Source organism: Rhincodon typus, chromosome 9, assembly GCF_021869965.1.
Source record: "Rhincodon typus isolate 14 chromosome 9, sRhiTyp1.1, whole genome shotgun sequence".
Classification (NCBI taxonomy): domain Eukaryota; kingdom Metazoa; phylum Chordata; class Chondrichthyes; order Orectolobiformes; family Rhincodontidae; genus Rhincodon; species Rhincodon typus.
This window is the reverse complement of record NC_063340.1, coordinates 18,352,571-18,379,826: the sequence shown is the minus strand read 5'-3', so window position 1 is coordinate 18,379,826 and position 27,256 is coordinate 18,352,571. Positions and strand designations below refer to the sequence as shown.

At 41.3% G+C, this 27,256-nt stretch overlaps 1 protein-coding gene across 2 annotated transcripts in view; it reads left to right on the top strand.

Moving 5' to 3' along the window:
* Nucleotides 1-1,555: 1,555 nt before the first annotated feature.
* Nucleotides 1,556-27,256, top strand: part of LOC109935599 (adipocyte plasma membrane associated protein) — a 44,125-nt gene continuing 18,424 nt past the window's right edge. The window contains exons 1-5 of one of the 2 annotated variants that reach the window (XM_048600878.1): nucleotides 1,556-1,742; nucleotides 14,508-14,624; nucleotides 16,971-17,086; nucleotides 21,588-21,680; nucleotides 22,516-22,632. In XM_048600878.1, the coding sequence (XP_048456835.1) occupies nucleotides 1,651-1,742; nucleotides 14,508-14,624; nucleotides 16,971-17,086; nucleotides 21,588-21,680; nucleotides 22,516-22,632 (535 nt within the window). In that variant the 5' untranslated portion in view covers nucleotides 1,556-1,650. The remainder of the gene's footprint in view (nucleotides 1,743-14,507; nucleotides 14,625-16,970; nucleotides 17,087-21,587; nucleotides 21,681-22,515; nucleotides 22,633-27,256) is intronic. The other variant, XM_020534241.2, reaches the window with a different exon arrangement.

Genomic DNA, 27,256 nt, shown 5'->3' with positions numbered 1-27,256 from the left:
GAAGAAAACTGACAATACGGATACACGAACACCAACTAGCCATCAAGAGACATGACCAATTTTTACTTGTCTCACTACACACAGATAACAAGGGAAACAACTTTGACTCGGACAACACATCCATAATCGCACAAGCCAAACAAAGGCACACCAGGGAATTCCTGGAGGCCTGACATTCTAACTGGAACTCCATCAATAAACACATTGAATTAGACCCCGTGTACAAACCACTGAGAAACAGAACTGGAAGTGGTACCAAACACCCCAACAAACTGAGGCATATAAATAACAAGTGGGACAGAACACCAACGCTTCACCAGAGGCGTGTTAACAATGTTACCTAGCAGGGTGACGAAGCGTCTGCAAACAAACCCACCGGCTTGGCGAGCAAGTCTACAACCTCATTCACAACCCGAGCTACAAATCTTCTTGAAAACTTTAAAAGTGAACTCATCATCAGTAGGCAGGTGAACTCCCATTAGGTCAGTTACAGTGAACTACCCAACAGTGGTACAGTTATAAGTGAACCTTCATCAGTTGGTCAGTTACAAGTGAACTCCCCATCAGTTGGACAGTTACAGGTAAACTCCCATCACAGGGACAGTTTCAGCTAAACTCCCCATCAGATGGACAGTCAGAGTTGAACTTCCCACAAGTGGGACAGTTTAGGTAAACTCCTATCAGTTGGACATTACAGGTAAAGTCCCATTAGTGGGCCAATTATAGGTGAACTCACCATAGGTTGGACAGTTGCAGGTAAACTCCCGTCAGTGGGACAGTTACAGAACTTCCAGTGGAACAGTTACAGGTAAACTCGCCATCAGGTGGACAGTCACACATAAACTCACTATCAGTAGGGCAGTTGTAAGTAAACACCCATCAGTGGGGCAATTACAGATAAGTCCCCATCAGATGGACATTTACAGGTTAACTCACCATCAAAAGGGCAGTTACACATAAACTCCCATCATTGGAACAATTACAGGCAAACTTCCATGAGTTGTACTATTATAGGTAAACTCACTATCAGGGGGTCAGTTACAGGTAAACTCGTCATCAGTTAGGCAGTTTCAGGTAAACTGATCATCAAGGGGTCAGTTACAGGTAAACTTGCCATCAGTTGGGCAGTTACAGGTAAAGTCGCCATCAGTTGGACAGTGTGCAGAGCTGGATGAACACAAGCAGCATTATAGGAGCAGAAAGGCTGACATTTCGGGCCTAGACATCTCCACCTATCTTCTATCCGCCTCCCCCTCTCTCCCGATTAATTTCAGAACCCCCTTCCCCTCCCGCATTTCTGATGAAAGGTCTAGGCCCGAAACGTCAGCCTTTCTGCTCCTATGATGTTGCTTGGCCTGCTGTGTTCATCCAGCTCTGCAGCTTGTTGTCTCGGATTCTCCAGCATCTGCAGTTTCTACTATCTCTGAATCAGTTGGACAGTTACAGGTAAACTTGCCATGAGTTGGACAGTGAGAGGAAAACCCGCCCTTTTCCGTTTGGCGGTTGCCTCCTGCCGTGCGCGCGCCCTTCGACGTCCCGTTGTGACTTGCGCCGCGGTGACGTTGCAGATAGCGCGCGTCGCTGCTCCCAGTTTGGGCCGTTGGCCTCAGGCGGCGGTGTCGAGCGGAGCCCAGCCCGGAACCTAGGACAATGAAAGAGGCGGAAGGTCTGCGGCAGCGCCGGCCACAGCAGCCGCAGGTCGTCTCGGATGAATCGCGGGACGCCGAGACCAAGCATGTGAGGTATCGGCTGAGCAAGGGGTCCGAGGGTGACGGTCATATAACGGCCCTTTGGCAGTAACCACGTTTACCGGGCTCCTTAACCTCATAGGTTGGGTTTTCCCGAGTCCAATTTTTTTGGGGCCAATGTTAGCAGAGTGGAAGATTGAAATTAGTCGGCGGTTCCACCATTCTGCAAGATCATGGCTGATTTGGTTTTGTTCTATCCCTCACTTTGCTGTCTGCCCTCCACTATCTGCATTGAGTTTAATTAATACAGACTTCAAAGCTTTCTGGGAAAGATAGCATGACCTAATACCAAGGCCTTGATAGGCAGAAATCATCTGTCTCTAAAGAAAGACCTCTTGTTAAACTGTGACCCCTATTTCTCCCTCTCTATCTCACACAATATATAACATGGTTGTGGTACCTTCCCCAATAAAGTCTCCTCAGGATTTTATGTTTCAGTGAGATCACCTATCATTTTCTTTTAAACTCCAATAGGTAAAGGCACAATCTCTATCCCTGACCTGGGAGTGTTTGACGGGGATAGCGTAGTTGGAGCTTTTACTTTATTTGGTCCTGTGCTGTATCAGTTTGATTGGATAAAGTATAGTTTGTGATGTTCTGCTTATGGGAGATGGAGCTTTACTACTGGTTTTATAAAGTGGAGAGAGAAATGTGACTAAATTTATTAATGAGGGTAGTGTGGTTAATGTGATTTATGTGGACCTCAATAAGGTCTTTCACAAAGTTACCCATGGAAGGCAGATTCAAAAGGTAAGAGAACCCATAGCATCCAAAGCAAATTGGCAAATTAGATCCTAAGTTGGCTTGCAACTAGGTAGTAAAGGCTGATGGTGGAGGGTTACTTCTGTGATTGGAAGCCTGTGAGCAGTGGTGTACCACAGAGATTGGTGCTGGGACCCTTGCTCTTTATGTACGTTAACAACTTGCATGTTCATGTAGAAGGTATAATTAGGTTTTGGAGCTGACATGAAAATTGATAGTGGTGTTAATTGTGAGGAGGATTGTCTGAGGCTGCAGTCTGATATTGATCAGCTGGTAAATTGGGTTGAGCAATGGCAGTTGGAATTTAATCTGGATAAATTTGAAGTGATGCAGTTTGGGAGGTCTGATAAGGGAACAGAATACAAAATTAATCTTAGCTCCCTAAGGAGTACTACGGAACAAAGGGACTTTGGTGTACAAGTCCATGGATCTTTGAAGATGTCAACGCAGCTAAACAGGGTGTTGAAAAAGCATGCTTACCTTCATTAGCAGGAGTGTAGAATATAGGAGTAAGGAAGTCTTGTTACGACATTATTGGTTAGCCGTCAGATGTAATGCTGTGTGCAGTTCTGGTTGTTACACCGTTAGAAGGACGTGATTGCACTCACGATGATGCAAACAAATTCATCCCGATGTTCACTTGGATTGTTTTCCTTGGAGCAGAGGAGCTGATGCAGGATCTGATTGAGGTACACTAAAGAAGCATAGTCAGGGCAGATCATGAAAATCTTTTCCCTTTGTCTAAGAACAGAGGGCATAAGTTTAAGTTGAGGAGTCAGTAGTTTAGAGGAGATCTGAGAAAAAATATTCTCACCCAGAGAATGATAGAAATACCTGCCTGAGAAGGTGGTGGAGGCAGGTACTCTCACAGCATTTAAGAAGCATTTGGACGAGCACTTAAAACACCAGGGCGTAGTAGGCTATGGACCAAGTGCAGGTAAATTGGATTAGTAGTTTGGTGTTTGTTGGTTGGCATAGACATGGTGGGCTGAAGAGCCTGTTCTAATGTGGTATGACTCTATTCACTCTTCTTTCGTAAGATAAATACTTTCATCCCAGGAGTGAGCTGAATGAGCCTTCTTTGAGCTGCTTCAAATGCAATTATGTTGTTTTTTCAAATAAGGAAATAAAACTGTACACAGTGTTCTAGATGTGGTTTCACCAAGGCCAAGTAGAGCTCCTTATATACATTTCATTTCCCATACATTAAACACCAACATTCCATTAGCTTCATAATCTCTTCAAATTTTTAAGGATCATGTACCAGGATACCAAGACTCTTTTGTGATACTGAGTTCTGAAGTTTCTCTCCATGCAAATTGTATACTGTCCAGGTTGTTGACGTGCTTGCCGAGCTGGCTTGTTTTTGTTCAGACCTTTCATCACCATGCTAGGTGACATCATCAGTGGACCCTCCGATGAAGCGACGTTATTCTATTCCGTTTGGGATTTATACTGTCCGTCCCATTATGGTGAGTACTGTTATTTCCAGTTTTGATCTGTATGGGTTTGTATATGGGGTCCAATTCTATATGCTTGTTGATTGAAGTATGGGTGGAGAACCATGCCTTTAGGAATTTCCGTGCGTGTCTATGTTTGGCTTGAGGTACTATAGTTACTTTGTCCCAGTTAAACTGATGGCCTTCATTGTCTGAATGTACCGATATTAAGGAGAGTTCATCATGCGGTTTTGCTGCTAGCTGATGTTCATGTATTCTGATGGCTAGTTTCCTTCCTGTCTGTCCGATGTAATATTTGTGGCAGTTGTTGCATGGTATTTTGTAAACCACGTTGGTTCTGCATGTTGTGGGAATGGGGTCTTTAATCCTTGTAAGTGTTTGTCGTAGACCGGCTGTGCACTTGTGTGCCACCACGATTCCTAATGGTCTTAGGAATCTTGTTGTCAGATCTGATATGTTCTTGGTCTGTACAGTGTGGCCAGTGTGTTAGGTTGTACTATGTCCTCCTGTTGTCTGTTTTGTAGGCATGTGTGGATGATGTTGTGGGGCTATCCATTTAAAGCGAGGATCTTACATAAGTGTTATTCCTCTTTCCTGCGTCATTCTGGAGTGTTGCAGTGTGCCCTGGCCCATTTAAGTAGTGTCCTAATTGTTTGTGGATGTTGGGGTGATTGCTGTGGACATTGAGGATTTGATCTGTATGGGTTGCTTTTCAGTCTACTGAAGTTTGGAACTCCCCGTTTGTCAATTGCACTACTTTAACATCCAGAAACAGATGTTGATTGTTGTTTTCTTCTTCCCTTGTGAATTTAATTCCTGTGAATACGCTGTTGATGAGGTGGTGGTCTCTTCTAATTTATTACATTTAATAATGACATATGTGTAGTCTACGTACCGGATCCACAGTTTAGGTTGAATGTGAGGGAGGGTGGTGTGTTCTAGTCTTTGCATGACTACATCTGCGATGAGTGCTGAGATGGGTGACCCCATTGGTGTACCGTTGATCTGTTTGTGTATTTGACCATTAGAGACGAAGTGTGTGGTGAGGCTGAGGTCTAGTAATGTAAGTATGTTGTCCTTGCTGATGGAGCTTCTGGTCTGTGTTGCTGTTTCCTATAGTAATGTGGCCACTTTCTTTGGCAAGCGGGATGTCAATTGATGTGAATAAAGCTGTGGCGTCAAAAGATATCATAATCTCTTTGCTGATTTTTATTTTCTTGAGGGTATCGATGAAATCTTGGGTTGAGTGGATAGAATGGAGTGATCCGTCTACTAGGTGTTTCAGTCTCTGTTGTAGGTCCTTGGCCAGTTTGTGTGACGGTGTGCCTGGTAGGGAAACAGCTTCTGTTTCTGAATGTTAAAATAGAGCGATTGACAAATGGGGAGTTCCAAACTTCAGTTGCAGAAAAGCAACCCATACAGATCAAATCCTCAACTTCCACAGCAACCACCCCAACGTCCACAAACAAAGCTGCATTAGGATGCTATTTAAATGGGCTAGGACACACTGCAACACTCCAGACTTATGCCAGGAAGAGGAAGAACACTTATACAAGATCCTCGCTTTAAATGGATATCCCCACAATTTCATCCACAGATGCCTACAAAACAGACAACAACAGGAGGACACTGTACGACCTAACACACTGGCCACACTGACATACATCAAGAACATATTGGAACTGACAAGACTCCTAAGACCACTAGGGATCATGGTGGTCCACAGCCACTCGACGAGAAATAATTACAAGGATTAAAGACCCCATTCCCACAACATGCAGAACCAACGTGGTTTACAAAATACCATGCAATGACTGCCACAAACATTACATTGGACAGACAGGAAGGAAACTAGCCATCAGAATACATGAACATCAGCTAGCAGCAAAACCGCATGATGAACTCTCCTTAATATCGGTACATTCAGACAATGAAGGCCATCAGTTTAACTGGGACAAAGTAATTATAGTAGCCCAAGCCAAACACAGACACGCACGGAAATTCCTAAAGGCATGGTTCTCCACCCATACTTCAATCAACAAACATATAGAATTGGACCCCATATACAAACCCATACAGATCAAAACCGGAAATGACAGTACTCACCATAACGGACTGGACAGTATAAATTCCAAGCAGAGTAGAATAACGTCGCTTCATCGGAGGGTCCACTGATGTCACCTAGCATGGTGACAAAATGTCTGAACAAAAACAAGCCAGCTCGATGAACAAGTCAACAACCTCATCCACAACCCAAGCTACAGATCTTTGCCAAAACTGTATACTGTCCAACCTGTTCCTCATAAGATCATTCCCTCATCGAGATATCAGTCAAGTAAACATTCTCTGAATTGTTTCTAATCCAATTTTATATAATTTTTTACTAACCAAATCTGTATGTGGTACTTCAGATGTAGTTTCGCCACAGCTCTGTAGAACAGTAAGAAACCATTGCTATTTTATGGTCCATTCCCCTTGAAATAAATTACAGCAGTCTATTTGCCTACCTTATTGCTTTCTGTTTCTACATTGACATTTTGTGAACATTTATGAACTGGGCACCCAGAATTCTTTGTACGTCAGATAGATAATATGCTGCTTTTCCATCACTTCTCCCAAAATGGACCATTTCACGTTCTGAGATTTTACTTTGTTTTTCCAACTCATTAAGCCTGTTTATATCCCTGCAGACTCCCTATCCTTCTTATTGACAACCAACTTACTTCTTTATCTTGGTGTCATTGGCACATTTAGCTACCATTCATTTGGCAGCACTAATCCCTGAGGCAGTCTTCTAGTTTTAGGTCGTCATGCTGAGGAAAGTTTTAGGTTGTCATGCTGAGGACAACCTATTTATCCCTACTCTGTATTTCCTGTTAGGGAATCAATTTTTTATTCGTGCTGTTATCTTCTGAAGTAACTTTTGATGCTGCACTCTATCAAATGCGTTTTGGAGCTTTAAATACAGATTTTCCACCTTGCTTGTTACTTCCTCAAAAAAATCTCTTGTAGTTTAATTAAATGCCATTTCTCTTTCATAAAGCCATGTGATCAAGCAGAGTCAACATTACGATTTTCCTGCTACAACCTCAATAATGGATTCGAGCTATTTCCCTAGGACAGTTGTAAGGCCAGTTAGCCTCTCGTTTCTGTTTTCTGACTCTGTCCTTGAATAATGGTGTTTGTAGCATCCTTGAGCACTGGTGAGGTCCTGGACGACTGGAGAATTGCTAATGTTGTCCCGTTGTTTAAGAAGGGTAGAAGGATAATCCAGGTAATTATAGACCGGTGAGCCTGATGTCAGTGGTAGGGAAGCTGCTGGAGAAGATACTGAGGGATAGGATCTATTTACATTTGGAAGAAAATGGGCTTATTAGTGATAGGCAGCATGGTTTTGTGCAGGGAAGGTCACATCTTACCAACTTGATAGAATTCTTTGAGGAAGTGACAAAGTTGATAGATGAGGGAAGGGCTGTGGATGTCATATACATGGACTTCAGTAAGGCGTTTGATAAGGCTCCCCCTGGTAGGCTGATGCAGCAAGTGAAGTTGCACGGGGTCCAGGGTGTACTAGCTAGATGGATAGAGAACTGGCTGGGCAACAGGAGACACATAATTGTAGTGGAAGGGAGTTTCTCAAAATGGAGAATTGTGACCAATGGTGTTCCACAGGGATCCATGTTGGGGCCACTGTTGTTTGTGATATACATAAATGATCTGGAGGAAGGTATAGATGGTCTGATTAGCAAGTTTGCAGATGACACTAAGATTGGTGGAGTAGCAGATAGTGAAGGGGACTGTCGGAGAATGTAACAGAATATAGATAGATTGGAGAGTTGGGTGGAGAAATGGCAGATGGAGTTCAATCCAGGCAAATGCGAGGTGATGCACTTTGGAAGATCCAATCAAGAGCAAACTATATGGTAAATGGAAAAGCCCTGGGGAAAATTGATGCACAGAGAGATCTGGGTGTTCAAGTCCATTGTATCCTGAAGGTGGCAACGCAGGTCGATAGTGGTCAAGGAGGCATACGGCATGCATTCGTTCATCGGACGGGGTATTGAGTACAAGAGTTGGCGGGTCATGTTACAGTTGTATAGGACTTTGGTTTGACCACATTTGGAATACCGCGTACAGTTCTGGTCGCCACATTACCAAGAGGATGTGGATGCTTTGGAGAGGGTGCAGAGGAGGTTCACCAGGATGTTGCCTGGTATGGAGGGCGCTAGCTATGAAGAGAGGTTGAGTAGATTAGGATTGTTTACATTAGAAAGACGGAGGTTGAGGGGGGACCTGATTGAGGTCTACAAAATCATGAGAGGTATAGACAGGGTGGATAGCAGGAAGCTTTTTGCCAGAGTGGGGGACTCAATTACTAGGGGTCACGGTATCAAGGTTAGAGGGGAAAAGTTTAAGGGAGATATGCGTGGAAAGTTCTTTACGCAGAGGGTGTTGGGTGACTGGAACACGTTGCCAACGGAGGTGGTAGAGGCCGGCACGATAGTGTCATTTAAGATGTATCTAGACAGATACATGAATGGGCAGGGAGCAGAGGGATACAGATCCTTGGAAAATAGGCGACAGGTTTAGATAGAGGATATGGATCGGCGCAGGCTTGGAGGGCCGAAGGGCCTGTTCCTGTGCTGTAATTTTCTTTGTCCTTTCTTTATTCGTTGTGTTGCATTTGCTACTTTATAATTTTTGGCACCTTTCCAGAAGCAAAGCATTTTGGAAAATTGTAACTAATGTCTTCTCTGCAGTCACCTCTTTCAAGGTTTTAGGATGAAGGTCATCCAATTCTGGAGATTTTGTTTATAGATTCAATAATTTTCTCAGCAGCTTTTCCCTGGTGATAGTGGTTGGTTTAAGTGGCTCCCTCCTACTCACCTTATCTTTGGGAGGTTTTCTAAACTTCTACAGCAAAGAAAAACATAAAGTACCTGTTCAACATTTTCTGATGAAGGGTCTAGGCCCGAAACGTCAGCCTTCCTGCTCCTATGATGCTGCTTGGCCTGCTGTGTTCATCCAGCTATACACCTCGTTATCTCAGATTTTCCAGCATCTGCAGTTCCTACTATCTCTGTTCAACACCTCTGCCATTTCCTTCTTTTTCATTATCAATTCCCCAAGCTCACACTCTAAAGGACCGACATTACCTTTAGTTACTCTTTTCCTATTTAAATATTTGTAGAAATTATTGTATCTACTTTTATATTAAAGTTATCTTTCCTTTTTAAGTCATTATTTGCCTTTTGAAATTTGACCAATATTCTGACCTATCATTGATCTTTGCAAATTTGTAGTGTGTCTTTCAATTTGATAGCATCTTTAATTTCTTTATTTAACCAAAGATGATGCATCCTTCACAGAGTCTTTTATTTTCATTGAGATAAACCTTTGCCAACAATTATTTAATATTTACCACCACATCTCTGTCTTATCTTTCAACCTAGATCTTCAGTTTAGCTAACTCTGCCTTTGTACCCTTATTTGGGTTTAGAACACTTGTCTTAGACCCACACTTCTCCCCTAGAAACTGAAAGTGAATTTTCTGCAGTGTTTCACACAGTTACAGGGTAGTATGTGTTTAATAGGTTTCCTGCACTGGAAACTTACATTATTTGATTGTTAGTGGAAAGCTATGGAAAGATAAGTATGTTGTGTGCTTATGGTATGTTGAGCGGTTCTAGCCACTGAAACATGTTGGGTGGGGGAGGTAGGGAAATTTTTTTTTATTTTATGGATTATGACTGTCTTAGGCCAGATTTGTTGCTTGTTCCTAATTCTTCTTGAAAAGGTGATGGTAAACTGTCTTTTGAACTAATGCAGTTTATCTTGTCTATGTATATATACCCAGAGTGTTGTTAGAAAATAAGTTTCAGGGTTTTGACTTGGTGGCAGTAAAGGACCATCAATATAGTATCAAACTGGGTTGCGTGTGGCTTGGTGATGTTTTCTTGCATCTTGAGCCATTGTCATTCTAGGATGTACGATTACAGGTTTACAGGTGCTGTGGAAGGAACCTTGGTGAGTTCCTGTAGTGCATCTTCTATAAGATGCATACTTTTGCCTCCAGCATTTGTTTGAATCAAGTGCCAGTTATGCATGCTGTTTTGGCCTGGATTGTGTTGAGCTTCTTGGTGTTTTTGGAGTTGTTTAATTGAAGCAAGTAAAGAGCATTGTGTCACACTTCTGACTTGTGCTTTGTAGATGGTGAACAGGATTTGTTGAGGTAGAATTTATTGATTTTAGGAGATTTGTTATTGCAGTTACCTTGTATAAGCAGTCAGCGATTTATTGCAATTTTCGGATAATTTATTGAGAAGCTGCAGTTTAGATCTGGTGCATTAGACATTTAGGCAAAGAAAGGAAATATGTGACCTCTGACAGATGAGAATGCTTTACTGACCCTGGAGCCATTCTGAGAGCAGAGAAGTACAGGCAGCGTACTCCCACGTTTCAGTCGTTCTATGTCCTGTTGTGGTGGTCACTGGTAGCCTTTGGAGTTTCAGTACCAACAGTCTTTGTTCTTTCCGTGGGTTGATCTGGGGCATCTCTTGGTCTTCTGCCAAATTGATGGCATGGTTCATGTCCTTGAATTATCTTGCCTTTTCCTCCCCACTGTCCCTGTTGATATACCTTATTTTGGGGACTGGCCATCAATGTTACATCAATTGGTGTCTAAACCCTGTTGGCCCATGGACATGAAACATCTCCCTCCAGTGTCAGATGACAGTTCTTCTTTTGCCCAACTCTACCTGAAGGAGAGTTTTCATTCTTTCTAAGATCAAAACCTTAACTTTGATACACTGTATTAATAAGAGTAGGGTGGCACTAATATATCTTTGATTCGAGTCAGAACTTTGATTCTTCTGGTATCATCTCTGTTTTCATATCAAGATTTATTCATGTTTGCAGAAGGCTAGTAATGAATGTGACAGTCAGATGAGGTGTCATGCTACACAGGAAGTATTGAATATGGAACGCTGAGTTAACACAGATTGAAGAGGACCCCTAAATGTCAACAGAAAATTTAATCTGCTCTTTTAGTGTTATTTGTACAGCTGTTCTGGTCAATGATAACCTCTTGGAATGCTAATAGTTAAGATGGTTCATGCTGTTTGGGATTTTATTATTCCAGGTGTGGCTTCATCACTGCCCTCTATACTTGTAGTAGACATCCTTGTTCCTGTACTCAAATCTTCTTGCTGGGAAGGTCATCAAATGGTTTGCCTTCTTTACTACCCGCTGCTCCTGCACATACACTTTCAGTGACTGGTGCACAAGGACACTCGGGTCTTTTTGGGCATTTCACCTTTTCAATTTGCAGGCATTCAAATATTAATCTGCATTGTACTCTTTGCAACCAAAGTGGATAACCCCGTATTTATCCACATTATACTGTATCAGCCATACATTTGGCCTCTCATTCAGCCTGTCCACATCACACTTAATCTCTGCATCCTCCTCAGCTCACGCTTCCACCCAGTTTTTGTATCATCTGCAAATTTTGAGATAACGCATTTAGTTTCCTCATCTAAATTAGTAACATATTTCGTGAATAACTGGGGTCCTTATGCCAACCCTGCAGTACCCAACTAGTCACTACTTGCTATTCAGGAAGAAAGAACATTTATTCCTACTCTTTGTTTCCTGTTTGCTCACCAATTTTCTAACCATCTCCAATCCCATATGCTTTAATTTTACACGCTAATTTTCTTATGTGGGACTTTATTGAAAGCCTTCTGAAAATCCAAGTAAACCACATCTACTTGTTGTCTGGATCAACTCTACTAGTTACATCCTTTAAGAATTCCAGTAGGTTTGTCAAATATGATTTTCCGTTTGGAAATCCATGCTGATTGTGACTGATTCTCCCACTGTTTTCTAACTGCTCTGCTATAAAATCCTTGGAAATAGACTCTAGTATTTTCCCTATTTCTGATGTCCGACTCACTGGCCTATTGTTCCATTTTCTGTACCTTCCTTTTAAAACATTAGCTACCTTCCAATCTGTAGGAACTGTTCCAGAGTCTCAAGAATCTTGGAAGATGACCACCGTTATTTCTAGGGCCACTTAATTACTCTAAAATGTAGACTGTCAGACCCTGGGGATTTATCAGCCTTCAATCCCATCAATTTCTCCAATACCACTTCTGTACTAATACAAATTTGCCTCAGTTTCCCCATCATTTGTGGTATATGTTATGCGTATCCTCCTTTGCGAAGACAGAGGGAAGAATGAATTTAGTTGGTCACCGTACTTTTATTCCCCATTATAAATCCCCCTGTTTCTGACTGTAAGGGATCTTCATTAATTTTCACCAGCCCTTTTCTATTTACGTATCTACAGAAGATTTTACGGTCAGTTCTTATGTTCCCTGCAAGCTTACTATCATACTCTATTTTCCCCTTCTTAATCATTCCCTTGGCCCTCCTTTGCTGACATTTAAGCTGTTCCCAATGTTCAGGTCTATTGCTTTTATTCTTGTTAATTTGTATGCCTCATTTTTGCATCTAATACTGTCTCTAACTTCTCATTGTTTTCTTTGCACTCTTGCACAGACAGTAATAAACAATTTTTATAGTTCACCCATTTGCTCTTTGAATGTTTGCCATTGCCTGTCCAATGACATTCCTTTCATTAACATTTCCCAATCCATCATAGCCAGCTCATACCATTGTAGTTTTCCTTATTAAGGTACACAAACCTAAGTCTCAAAATCAACTACATCACTCTCCATCTTGATGAAGAATTGTATCATATTATGGTTGTTCAACTCACAGGGTCTCTCATAATTACATTACCAATTATTCCTTTCTCATTGCATAATACCCAGTGTCAGATGGTCTATTTTCCAGTTGGTTCCTCAACTGATCGGATCAAGAAACTATCCCATGTACACGCTATGAATTCCTACTCTATGGTATTGTCACTAATTTATTTGCCAATCTATATGCAGACTAAAGACATCCATGGTTATGGATATTCCTTTATCACATGTATCTCTGATTTCCTGTTTATTGCCATTCCTAACATCACTATAGCTGGTGGTCTATATACCACCTGTACCAATTTTTTTTTGTATTTCTCAATTCTACCCACACGAATTTTACATTGTCTAAGCTAACATCTTTCCTCATTATTGTGTTCCTATCTTCTTTAACCAGTAATACAAATCTTCCTTTCCGTCTGTCCTCCTAAAATACTGAACACCTCGGATGTTCACTTCCTATTCTGTCTATCACCTTGCAGCTATGTCTCCATAATCCCAACTATATCATAACTGGTTCCCATCTACTTGCTTGATTAATTCATCCATTTTATGTTGGACAGTCTGTGCATTCAGGCAAAGCCTTAAGGCTTGTCTTTTTTTTAACATTCCTTGTCCATTCTCACTCATAGTTTGACGTTGCCTTGTTTGAATCTGGCCATTGATTCCTCTGCCTGTCACTTCTCTGATTTCCCTTTCTGTCTTTTGTTCTTGTCCTTGATTTACCCTTCCTGTGAATCCTTGCAAAGGTCCCCATTCTCCTGCCCATTTAGTTCAAACCCTCCACCACTCTAGCAAATACTCCCCTAGGGCATCAGACCCAGTCCAGCCCAGGTGCAGTCTGTCCAGTTTGTACTGGTAATGCCTTCTTGAGAACCAGTACCAATGCTCTAGGAATCTGAAAGCCTCCCCCTTGCACCATTTTTGTAGCCACACTTTTATCCAACGTATCCTGATGTTTATATGCTGACCAGAATGTGGCACTGGTAGTAATTCTGAGATCGCTACCTTTGAGGTCCTGCTTTTTAGCTTGCTTCCTAATTTGCTATGTTCTGCTTTTAGGACCTCATCCTTTTTTATGTATGTCTTTGTACCTTGTGGGTAACGACTGGGCGTTCACCCTCCCCGTCCAGGATGTCGTGTAGCTGCTCTGAGACATCCTTGACCCTGGCACCAGGGAGGCAACAGGCTATCCTGGAGTCTCGTTTGTGGCCGCAGAATCATCTATCTGTTCCCCTAATAATTGAATCCCCTATGACTATTGCATTTCCACACATTTTGCTCCTCCCCTGTGCAACAGAACCAACTATGGTACCACAAATTTGGCTGTTACAATATTCCCCGAGAGGCCATTTCACTCAACAAGGGTCAGAAGGAAGTGGTAATGAGACAAGTGAAGAAACAAAAATTGGATCTAGAGGAATTGCAAATAACAACAGAATTATTACCAGTACATGCTGCCTACAAAAAGGGAGTTATTCTCTTTAAAATTGTTAGACTCTGTGTTAAGATATACTTTCACCCCTCTTAGCCATACATTTAATTAAAAAAGCACCTTGTTAGGGCGATAGATTCTTCTGTGCAGAATTTTTTGCCTTACTCTGTAAAGTTTGACTGCACTTTCCTGTACTTTAAATATTTTTCTGAAATATTTGTGAGGCACACATTCCTCCTAAAATAATAATTGAAAAGTTACAAAGTTAATGTAAAATGTTCTCTTTCTACGATAACATAATAAGTTCCTGAATATGTTTCTCATTTAGTGCATACAGTGGGAAGGTTTTCCGGATAACCTTGACAACACTCATTGTGACTCTTCTGGCCCCATTTTTGGTGGCAACACTGCTGCTGCAGTCACCAATAAATCCTGAGCCTTTCAGGTAGGAGTTCGTTTGTTCTGGATCAAATGTTAATATTGTAGCCAGTAATCTCCAATTGTATATCATCAGCTGGAAGGAATGGTAGAACAGCTGACCAACTCTTGTTATTTAAACTTGGGTATGGAAAATAGCTGTATGGAAATGTTACTGGAAGGCTGCTGGTCAGTTGATCCATTATCAGAATGATGCAGCTACTTCAGGAGTGTAGGATCAAGAAGAAGGAATAAAAGAAAAAGTTGCACCTGGAGGAAAACTCAAGTTGAGTGAGGAAGCAGGATGCATGAAGGAAAATGTTAAATATGAATTTACAGGATATTAGCTTAAAAATAAGTTCCAATTTAGCATATAGAATAGAAAAGAACTGGGAGCTAGAATAGCATAATATTTGGTATTTTGTAAAATAAGGTCAAGGCAAAGATCGGTAGTTATGAACTAGCATAAGCAATAGTTGCAAAAGCAACCTGTTAATATATAGGAATAGATCTGTGGAGTGTAGGTTTATAAGAATATGATTGGGATCATGTGTGTTAAACCTGCTTGCAAAACACATTTGACTTAGGAAATCAGTTGAGACACAGTGAAAGTGATTTTGCTTTTCTTAAAAAAGCATATATTTTGACATGAACAGAGTTAAAACCAATTGTAGATACTTATCTATACATTTATTGATTTTGTTTTATAACACTGTGAATAGCCTAAAACCAACAAAGAAGGCTGCTGTAAGTAGGTGGTTTAGCCGCAACTCCCACAGTATTGAACTACCTTTCAATTTTAATATAGCAAATGGTTGAGGGGCCATTACAATGCCATGCAACATCTATTGACAATGATCAACACTGCTAACTCCAGGCTACAAAAGAAATGCTTCTTGCCTGTAAAAAGTGACCACCAACCTATATTTGTGCACTCTGCAAATAAAGACATCAAGTTATGAAATAAACCAAACCCCCTCAAAATATTCAGAAGATAGTCTAGACCCTAACTTTTTCTTATTTTAAAGGTAAATGTGAGGTGTTGTGTTCTGGATACAATTCGATTGATCAAACTACCAGATTTAAAGCAAAACACACTTTATTCATCCACTGCATTTAAAATACAACAAATGAAAGTAGAATTGGAATAACTTAACACTATTGGAAAACTTAACTGAAAAATAGATTATTTTAATACTAAACAGTGATTGTTTCAATATAGTTACATCCTATAAACACATCCTTGGCAAAAGGCAACTCCTCAACTGGCAGCTAGACAATCAACCCACGCCAACTCAATGAAATTCCAGACTGCTAACTCCAATTTGAACTTCTGGACTCCATCTTAAAAGCCGGGGCATTAATGAACTGATATCTCTTGATAGTTTTGTATTTAAGTAAATAATCTCTTCATCCTTTTTGATTCGGTACATATTTATGTTTAAGTGTGCTTGTGTTGTAAAGTTAGCTGGCATCTTAAGAGTATGTGAAATAAACACTGCTTCAGGTTTACCTTTACCAGTGTTGGTGTGGTTCTTAACAAAGTCAGAACTCGCAAGCAGTGAGCGGAGGGCGTATGCCTCGTTTCTTTCATAAAGGAGAAAAATTAAATTACAGTCTGCTTACGGAGAGGTAGTGAGAATAGGGAGAGATTTTTTTTTAAAGTGCAATCTGTGTGGAATAGTTTTATTAATAGAAAACAGAAAATGCGGGGTGATTAAGTATCATCTAACATTTTAAGTTTAGAATTTTCAATTTTGAGCATTGTTTTGCACTAAACCAGTATAGGAGAATAAACAGCACTGTTTAGAACTTAATAAAATTATAAATGTTAAAATGTCACTGCTTACAGCTACACTCATGCTTGTCAACCAACAGAGGAAGCAATTACTTTGCTTCAAATATGTTTTCACTATATTGAAAATGATTGAATTTGATAGGATAAATAGAGTGAAACAATTACCCCTGGGCAGGATTCCAGATCAAAAAGTTTGAACCTTAAAGTTGATACTAGAACATTCAAAGGTGATGTCTGCAAGCACATCATATTGGAGGATACTAGTAATCTGCGGAAATGTGATGTCACCTGCACTGGAAACCTGAATTTGCGAAGATATGCGGTGTTTCTGGTCATTGCTGTTGCAATTACAAACCATATCAATTTTGGCAATTCTACAAATACGATTCATATTCAGGAGTGTTTGCTAGTTATACATTGCTAATTCCAACCTTTTCTCTATTTTTTAAACAGTTCTTTCAAATAAAGTCGCAATATTTTTAGTTGATTCGTTTATTAAATCAAGTTTGTTTGTCTTTAAAGTATCCCTAACTTCAGGCTTTTAACCTTTATAATAGTTTTTTTTCTCATCTGCAGTTACAAGGAACCTCCTCTTCTAACAGGTCCCTTAGAGCCCAACCTTAAACTGAGGCAAGCTGAACGCTTGTTTGAGGGCGAGTTGATTGGACCAGAATCTATTGCACACCTTGGAGGTATGGATTCACCTTGACTACTTTTATATTAAACATGGTTTTACAGTAGGAAAAAAAACTTGTAAAATTCAAGAAACGAAGTCTCTCCGTTAATATTCTTCTGGTCAGTGCAACCCTATTTACTATAGAATCAGGATTCGGACTGCAGAAGGAAGCCATTCAGTTCTTCATGCTTGGGTCAGTCCTTACAAGAATCATCCAGTTCATCCCACTCTCCTCTTTCCTTGTAGCCGTACAATTTTTATCTTTTTCAAGGATATCCAATTCCTTTTGAGCATTACTTTTGGTTCTGCTTCCACTATTCTTTCAAGCAGTGCAATACACAACATAACCCTGCTAAGACAGTTTATCTCTACCAAAACCACCTTAATAATTTTGAACCCACCTTAATAAATCTCCCTTAAAACTGTTTTTTCCAAGGAGGAGATTCTTATTTCCTAGGCCTCGCCAAATAATTGAAGTCTCTCATTGCTGGTACCATTTCAGTAAATTTCTGTACTGCCTCCAAGTTGTGTTGGACAAGACAGAACTAGGTAATTTAGAGTAGCATATTACACCATAGTAATTGTTTTTGAGAGTGTAATGACCACAGGAATTCCAAATGAAGAACTGTAGGGAAATGTTTTGTGAATAATTTTTGGACATAGTTGATGAAACTCTCTTAAATTTTACACTATACTTACATGTGCCCACTGTAGGTCAGTCTGAGCATTACAGTTTTGGAGTGAGTTTCTAACTATCCGTACACCCACAGTGCTGTTAGGAAGGGGGATTAAGGATTTTGACCTAGCAAAATGAAGGAATAATGATTCAGTTCCAAGTCAGGATGGTGTATGGTTTGGAGGGGAACCTGCAGATAGTGGTGTTCTCATAGAGGCATACAGCATTGAAGCAGGCTCTTTGGCCTACCATGTGCTTGCCAACCAACAAACACCAAAATGCACTAATTCCATTTATTTGCACTTGGTCCATAGCGTACTATGCCATGGTAGTGCTCATCCAGGTGCTGCTTAAATGTTGTGGCAGTATCTGCTTCCGCCATCCCCTCAAGCACCATGTTTCACGTTTCCATCACCCTCTGGGTGGAAAAATTCTTTATCAGGTCTTCTCTAAACCACTTGCTTCTCAACTTATACTTATGCCTTCAGGTCTTAGACATGTCTGCCATGGGAGATTCTCATGAGCTACTTTGCCTATACCTCTTCGTTTTGTAAGCCTCAGTCATGTGGCCCCCCCCCCTCTCTCTCTCTCTCCCCCCGCCCCCGCAAAAGCCTCCTCTGCTCCAAGAAAAACAAATCCAGCCTATCCAGTCTCTCCTTATGACTGAGACTTTTCATCCCAATCAACATCCTAGTGAACCTTCTCTGCACCCTGTCCAGTGCAGTCATGTAATTTTGATGGCACTGGAGAGGGTGCAGAGGAGATTTACTAGGATGTTGACTGGGATGAATATCTACTGCCTTCGTCCTGGCTGGTAGAGGACACAAATTTGTAAAATATTGCCAAAGGGAGCCTTGGTGAATTACTGCAGTGCCTCTTGCAGACGGTACAAACTCATGCCACTGTGTATTGATGGTGGAAGGAGTGCATATTTAATGTGGTGATGGGGAGTCAAGCAAGGAGTGTCAACCCACTGAAGCTACAATGCAGGACTACTTACATGCCAAACAGTGGAAGCTGCATACAGTAGACAGAGCTAACTGATTGCACAAACTATGAATCCAGTGTATGGTGATTGACAATTAAGCAACTTGCTGGAGGAGAAAGTTCTACAAATGTTCCCATCTTCAGTGATGGGAGGGAGCAATACGTCAGTGAAAGGACAAGGCTGACGTATGTGATGCCATTTTTAGTCAGAAGTGTCAACTGTATGATCGATCTCAAGCTCCTCTGAGATTCCCATCATCATAGATGCCGGTTTTCAGCCAACTTAATTCTGCCCATTTGATACCAAAAAGTAGCTGAAAGCATTGGATACTGTAAAGGCTATGAGTGCAAAATATTTTGGCCATACTATTGAAGACTTTTGCTCCAGAAATAGTTGCACAATGTAGAATGTGGAAAATAGCCCAGGAGTGCACTGTTTACAAAAAAGCAGTGAAAATACAATCCTAGCGATAACTGCCCCATTACAGGAAGTCCCTGATTTACAAATGTCTGACTTACAAATATTTAAACTGATGAATGTGGTCCTGTACAGGAGAGTAAGTTTCAAGACCAGACATATGAACATTTCCTGTACTTATGAATGGCTGCTTTACATTGTCCCATATTGTATTCCAACTTCTTACAAATTGATTTGCAAATGGACTCCAGAACACAGCTCATTTGTGGCCTGGGGACTGTCTTTGGTCTATTCTTCATTTTCAGGCAATGATAGCATGGGCAGTTGGCAGTGTTATTAGGTAGGACTTGCTCAGTAATAATCTTAGTTTGGGTTCCACTAGAGCCTTTGACTCCTGACCTCGTTATAGCCTTGGACCAAATGTAGACAAAAGAGTTAAACTCTAGGTGTGGTGTTGGAAGTCAGCCATCTCAGCATCAGTAGTGTCTGTGGCCCAGTCCATCTTCAGTTACTTCATCATCGACCTTCCCTCCATCGTAAGGTCAGAAATGGGGTTGTTCGCTGATTATTACACAATATTCAACTCCTATTGTGTCTCCTCTGACAGTGAAGTAGTCTGTCTCCTTATGCAGCAAGAACAACACAATATCTAGGCTTGGACTGATAAGTGGTAAGTGGCATTTCTGCCACTCAACTGCTAGCCATTTACCATTTCCAATAAGCAAGATTTTAACCATCTCCCTTTGATCAACAGAATTACAATCACTGAATTGAACAGAAGCTGAATACACCAGCTATATAAATTCTGTGGCTACAAGCACATGGCAGAGTCTAGGTATTCTGTGGTGAGTAACTCACTTCCAAAGTCAGTCCACTGTGTACAAGGCACAAGTCAGGCATGTGATGGGATATGCTTCACTTGCCTGGATTTGCACAGGTCCAGTAGCATTCAAGAAGCTCAGCATGATCCAGGACAAAGCAGAACACTTGATTATCACCCTATTCATCATGTTAAACATTAACTCATTGTGAGTACTTCGGCACCATGTGCCAAATCCGTGACCCATACTGCCTGGCAGGATGAGGGCAGCAGTTGCATGGGAACACCACCACCTGCAAGTTCCTCTTCAAGCCATATAGTGCTGTGACATGGAACTTCATTACAGTTATTTCAATGTGGCCTAGTCAAAATCCTGAACGTCCCTCCCTGACAGCGCTGTTGATGTATGTCCAGTACAAGGACTGCAGTAGATCAAGAAGATCACTCAGCATCACATTCTCAAAGGCAGACAGGGGTTGGTACTAAATGCTGGTCAAATGAATGGCACCTGCATCCCCTGAAGAAGTAGAAAAATCGGCCTGACTTTCCTTTATTAATTAATGCCCCGGTACAGATTTTACTATTTTGATTTATGTCCCCTGATAAAAAAAGCAGCAAGTCCCGAGAAGTAGTAATGTAATAATGACCAGGTAATCTCTTTTCATTATGTTAGTGAGGAGTGAATATTGACCAGGATGGTATGGAGAACCCTTCTACCTTTGTGAGAATCATTTGGAATCTTTTATATTCACATAAGGGGCAGACATGGCCATGGTTAAATATCCCATCCAAAAAGCAGCATCTGTTAGTGCAGCACACTCTTAGTACAGTACTGAACTGATTTTGTACAGGAATCTTCTGTCCTCATGACATGGTCACTAACACCTGATCCATGACAGATACAAGGAAGGAGGAGGTCTCTGTGCTCAAGCACTGTATCTTAATACTTTCCAACTTTATTAGCAGCGTTTCTTTTAATTCCTGATATAACAAACACAGTTATGATAACCCTTTACATGACATTAATTATTAATGTTGGTTTAGGGTCAGTTTCGTGATTGTCTTAACAGGAGCTAAAATAGCATTAACAATATTCGTTTTGAGTTGAATCTTTTTAGCTGATGTTGAGGAAAGGAATATTCATTCCACTCAGATCAGTTGGCAGCACTCTTGCCTCTGAGGCAAAAGACTCCAATCCCACTCTAAGGACTTGAGCACAAAATCCAAGCTGACATTTCAGTGCAGTCCTGATCAGATACAGTCTATTCAAAGAAGAGTAAGAGATGTTTCCTAGTAGTCTTGGGCTTGATCTGTTATTCATCTCTCGACCATTGTTAGAAAAAGTACATTGCCATGACACTATTGCATTGTTTATTGCTATATCTGTGCATAAATTAGCGACTGTCTTTTCCTACAACGGTGACTTTTCATTATTGTCAACAAAGAATGTTAGGACGTCTTGAGGTCGTGAATCTCAAATCCAAGTCTTTCTTTTTACTTCTGATTAAACTTGCAGCTGAGGATATGAGTGACCGGATCTCTAGTTTTGCTTTTTTCTAGGAAGTTGCTGAGTGAAGCTTGTTTGTAACTGAATTCTATATGTGGGATCTCTGCAGAGGTGATATTCACTGGTACGGCTGATGGACAGATTCTGAAAATAAGTGATGGACAAATACATACCCTAGCAAGGATAGGCAAACTTCCTTGTGGTAAGTCACGGGCAAAATTGACTGTTTTCCTTGATACGGTTTAGGAGTAGTTTTTACCTCAAGCTGTACTTAGTTAAGTAGTCCTGCAGTAATAGTCACTTTTGCAAATGGCTTTATTTTCTGTTCTCTTTAGCTTTAATTTCTGTGTTAAATTTAGCAACAAACTTGCTACTTTGTGAAAGTTGGCTTGATGGTGAGAATAAAATCAATAAAAGTTCATGTCTAAAATTTAAAAAAAAAACCTTCATGCTAATCCTGTTTTCACTTTGGCTGCACTGCAACAATACGTTTTGCAGGGCAGGGGTTTAGCAGATTGAGCCTTTTCTCATGGTGGTTTAGAGGAACAGGAGCTCATCTTATTAAAACATAGGATCCTAAAGGGACTTGACAGGGTAAATGCAGGAAGGATCTTTCTTTTTGTGGACGAGTATGAACTAGGGACCACAGTTTAAAGCTAAGGAGTCCAATTAAGACAGATTAGGAGAAATCTCTACTTTGAGGACCGTTGTCTAGAATTCTCTTCTCCAGAATGCTGTGAATGCTTGGCCATTGAATAGATTCAAGCCTGAGTAAGTTGGATTTTTGAATGACAAGGGAGTTGAGGGATTTGGGACTGGACAGGATTTGAAGCCATAATCAAATCAGCTGTGATCTTATCAAATGGGGTTTAAGGCTTGAAGGGCTGTGTGGTCTATTCCTTCTCCTAATTCTTGTGTTTTTGTGAGACTATTTCATTCCTTTTGTGTCTTGCTTTATCATCTTGCTGTCTATTTTTTTGTATTTTTTTCTCCCATGATATTCTTCCAACTGTACTGAAACTTTATTTTGCATCCAGGAACAAGAGAAGATGAACCAACTTGTGGAAGACCTTTGGGAATCCGCGTAGGCCCTAATGGGACTCTGTTTGTGGCTGATGCTTACTATGGGCTATTTGAAGTTAATCCAGTCACAGGTAGAGTATTTTAGTTACTTTGAGGATTATTGATCACTAAGGGTGTGTAAGATTTATAATGTTTCTGGAGTTCATTTCTTTGTAATGAGAGTGAATGCGCTGTCCTCCCTCTCCAGCTGCACAAGTTGATATCCAGGAGAATGAAATGAGCTATCTGTTCATAGACCACAGACTGTACAACTTTTATGTCATCCCCAGTTTCCATCGTACTACAGATTATTGCTTGGCTGGATGGGAAAGTGAAGAGGATGTGGAGATGTTTCAGTGGGATCTGAAGAACCTGAGTTAATGGGCAAATGCAAGGCAAATACATCGCAATGTGGATAAATGTGAGGTTATCCATTTCAGCAGCAAAAACAGGAAGGCAGATTATTATCTGGCTATAAATTGAGAGAGAAGAATGTACAATGAGACCGCGTGTCCTCGTACACCAGTTACTAAATGTAAGCATGCAGGTTCTGCTGGCGGTCAAGAAGGCAAATGGTATGTTGGGCTTCATAATGAGATTATTTGAATAGAGAAGCAGGGATGTCTTGCTGCAATTATGCAGGGCCTTGGTGACACCACACCTGGAATATTGTATGCAGTTTTGGTGTCCTTATCTGAGGAAAATATTCTTGCTATTAGTGGGAGTGCAGCAAATGTTTACCAGACTGATCTCTGAGATAGCAGGGCTGGCATATAAGGTGAGGTTTTTAATCGGTTAACATTAAGTTTGTTGGAGTTCAGAAGATTGAGAAACCTAAAACAATCTAGCAGGTTGGATGCACGAGGAAAGTTCCCAATGATGGTGGAGTCCATAACTCGGGCCACAGTCTAAGATATGGGGTAAACCAGTTAGGACTCAGATTAGGAGAAATTCCTTCACCCACCGTGTGGTGGAATTTGCTACCACAGAAAGCAGGCGAGGTCAAAACATTGAATGATTTGAGGAAGGAGCTGGCTAAAGCACTTGGGGCCAAAGAGATTAAAGGATATGGGAGGAAAGTGGGAATAGTCTGTTGAGTTGAATGATCAGCCGTGATCATAGTAAAAGTTGGAGCGTGCTCAAAGAGCCAAATGCCCTACTCTTGCTCATATTTTCTGTGTTTCTATATTGGCATGTTGAGAGTTGAAATTGGAATCTCAGCAGAATAGGGTATTTTGAATTGGCAACAGTCCACCTTGTGCTTTTCTAATATTTGAATCTCAGTCAAGAGAGGGAGGCCGCATAATGGTAATATCACTGGATCATAATCCAGAACCCCAGTCTCATGTTCTGAGGACATGGATTTGAATCGCACTGTGGCAGACAGTAAAATTTGAATTTAATCTAAAAAAGTCGGAAAAGAAAATGATGGTGATCATGTAACCTTTGTCAATTGTTGTAAAAACCTATTTGGTCCACTAACCCTTAGGGAAGCAAATGTGCCATCCTTATCTTGTCTGATTTGTATGTGACTCAAGACTCACATCAAGGTAGCTGACTCCTAACTGTGCTCTGTGCAACTAGGGATGGGCAATAAATGCTCACCTGGACAGGCATCCACATCCCATGAACAGATTTTAAAAAAGTAATCTTGTGTAGTCTTCACGTTTAAGTGTGGGAGTGTAGTATCACCACGATTTGCTTGTTCGGTTATGTTGCGTTCCTGAAACGTGTTAGTATTCAGAGCTGGTGTCATGGAGAATCTTGACCAAAATCTTGAATTGTTACAACCTAGAATGGCCCAAATATTTTGGAGCTGATTACATACGTTATATTTGTCAATATTGCATTTTGGGAAATGCCAAAGCCCAGTATTCATACAGTATTGTCCCACAAACAACAATGACAAATAACTAGTATGCTTCGTTAGTTGACGTCTAAATATAGGCCAGGGTGTGGAAGAAAATGTTTCCTTGTTTTGAAAATTGAGTTTGAAAATGTTTTACCTGCTTGAGAGAGCAGACAGGACTTCAGTACTATATAAAAAATGCGAAGTCTTCAACAGTGCAGTATTCCTTTAGACTGCATGGGAATGACATCCAAGCTTTTGTGCTGAAGTTTCTGGAGTGGGACTTGAACCTGTGATGTTGTGGTGCAAGTGTAAGCAACTGAGTTTCATTCTGAAGCAGTGCCACTTAGGAGGATCACTGTCAGCGTGCTTTATGATGCAACTAGCTGGATATTCTGTGCTTGCACAGCAGCCTAGTCTAATTCTAATTACCCACTGTTCTGTCTTCTCCTTTGAAGAAGCACAGAACGAGCGATTTAACAATCTGCCACTAATGTACGATGTTTAAAGGGGGTGAGAGAAGTGGCAGTCAGTAGCCCCTTGGCAAATAGGAGAAAAGGGATGGAAAAGTAGGTAACAGCAAAAATAAACCCCTGAAAACTTTCACCTACTTTAATAGCATGTGTAATTTGTATAAGCTCCTTTTGAACTGACTTCTGCTTTCATCATGAAATCAAGTAACAGTGAGGATGATTTTATACAGGAATCAAAAGGAATCAGTGCTTGTGAGACTTCAATGAAGGAAAACGGTACGCTTGTTATTACTATTTAATTGCTGTCTTTTTAGCATAATTTAGCAGAATCGGGGGTGGATGAGAGACATCACAGTAGAATTCTGGGAGACATTGCCACAGTCATCACGACTGTACAGCAGGTCAGAGAGAACCTGGTGTTAAAGTGTGGCACATAATGCAGAGTTCCCTTCTGGCCATTCCCCTCAATACTGTTGGGGCGTGGGGATGACTTTTTAGGGGCTAGCAGCAGCAATCAGGTCAGTGGTAATATGACTGGCTCTAAGGCTCAGAAGTAAAGGGTGCAGTCAGACAGAGCGATACTGATAGGAGACTCGGTTGTGAGGGGGAGAGACAGGAGATTCTGTAGCCGCAGAAGATACGCTAGGATAGTGTGTTGTCTTCCAGGTGCCAGGGTCAAGGATGTCTCTGAGTGGTTGCAGAACATTCTGAAGGGGGAGGGTGAACAGCCAGAGGTCATTGTGCACAATGCTATAAATGACATTGGTAGACAAAGGGATGGGACAAAAACAATGTTGCTAGAAAAGCTCAGCGGGTCTGGCAGCATCTGTGAAGGAAAAAACCGAGTTAACGTTTCGGGTCCAGTGACCCTTCCTCAGAAGGGATGGGTCCTGCGAAATAAGTATTGGGAGTTAGGTAAGAAGGTAAAAGGCAGGACCTCAAGGGTCATGATTTCTAGATTACTCCCAGTGCCACATGCCAGTGAGGATAGAAGTAGAAAGATAGGCCAGATGAATGCGTGTCTGAGAAGCTGGTTTTCAGTTTTTGGATCATTGGGATCTCTTCTGGGGTAGAGGCGACCTGTACAAGAGGGACAGGTTGCACTTGAATTGGAGAGAGTCCAATATCCTCGTGAGGAGATTTGCTAGTGTTACCTGGGAGGGTTTAAACTACTTTGGCAGGGGGGTGGGACTCTGAATAAGAGAGGGGCTATTGAGGATTCAGGGGAAAGTACATTGTGGTTGGTTGGCTCGTTGAGCTGGTTCATTGTTCCGCAGACGTTTCATTACCCTGCAGGTAACATCATCAGTGCAGCCTCCGATGAAGCGCTGTTGTGTTTTCCCGCCTGTTATTTAAACTCTGGTGTCCGTTGAGCTGGATTACCTGGTTCTCCACTAAGAAAGCCATCAATGAACACATTGAGCTCGACCCCATATATACTGCATTGCAAAGGAAAACCAGAAGGGAGGTAATGCAGCTCAACAGACGCCAGAGTTTAAATAACAGGCGGGAAAACACAACAGCACTTCATCGGAGGCTGCACTGATGATGTTACCCTGCAGGGTAATGAAATGTCTGTGGAATAACGAACCAGCTTGGCAAGCCAACCAGCCACAATGTCCACAACCCGAGCTACAAATCTACTCTAAAACCTTAGAAAATACATTAGCCATCAAGAGCAAGTTTACTATTCAGGATAGCCAGGGGGACAGTAGAAGGAGGGCAAAGATTTCTGGTTTAAAGTGCATTTATTTCAACGCACAAGGCCTGACTGGTAAGGCAGATGAGCTCAGAGCATGAATTGGCTCTGGGGACTGTGATATTATAACCATTACAGAAACATGGCTCAGAGAAGGGCAGGACTGGCAGCTCAACATTCTGGGATACAGAAGGTACAGGCGTGACAGAAGTGCAAGTCAGTGAGGAGGGGGACTTCCCCTTCTGGTAAGGGAGTGCATAACAACAGTGCTTGGAGAGGATATTCTTAAGGGGTCTTCAAATGAGGCCATATGGTTAGAACTTAGAAACAAGAAGGGGATGGTCACTCTGTTGGAACTGTATTATAGACCCCAAATAGCCAGCGGGTACTAGAGGAGCAGATGTGTACAGAGATTGCAGATACCTGTAGGAATAATCGAGTAGTATTGGTTGGAGATTTTAATTTCCCCCATATTGACTGGGCCACCCAGGGTGTGAAAGGCCTGGACAGGGTGGAATTTGTCAAATGTGTCCAAGAAAGTTTCCTAAATCAATATGTAGAGGGCCCTACTCGGGAGGGTGTAACACAGGACCTCCTCTTCGTAAATGAGGTTAGTCAAGCGACTGAAGTGTCAGTCGGAGAACACTTTGGGTCCAGTGACCATAATTCTTTCAGTTTTAACATAGTTATGGAAA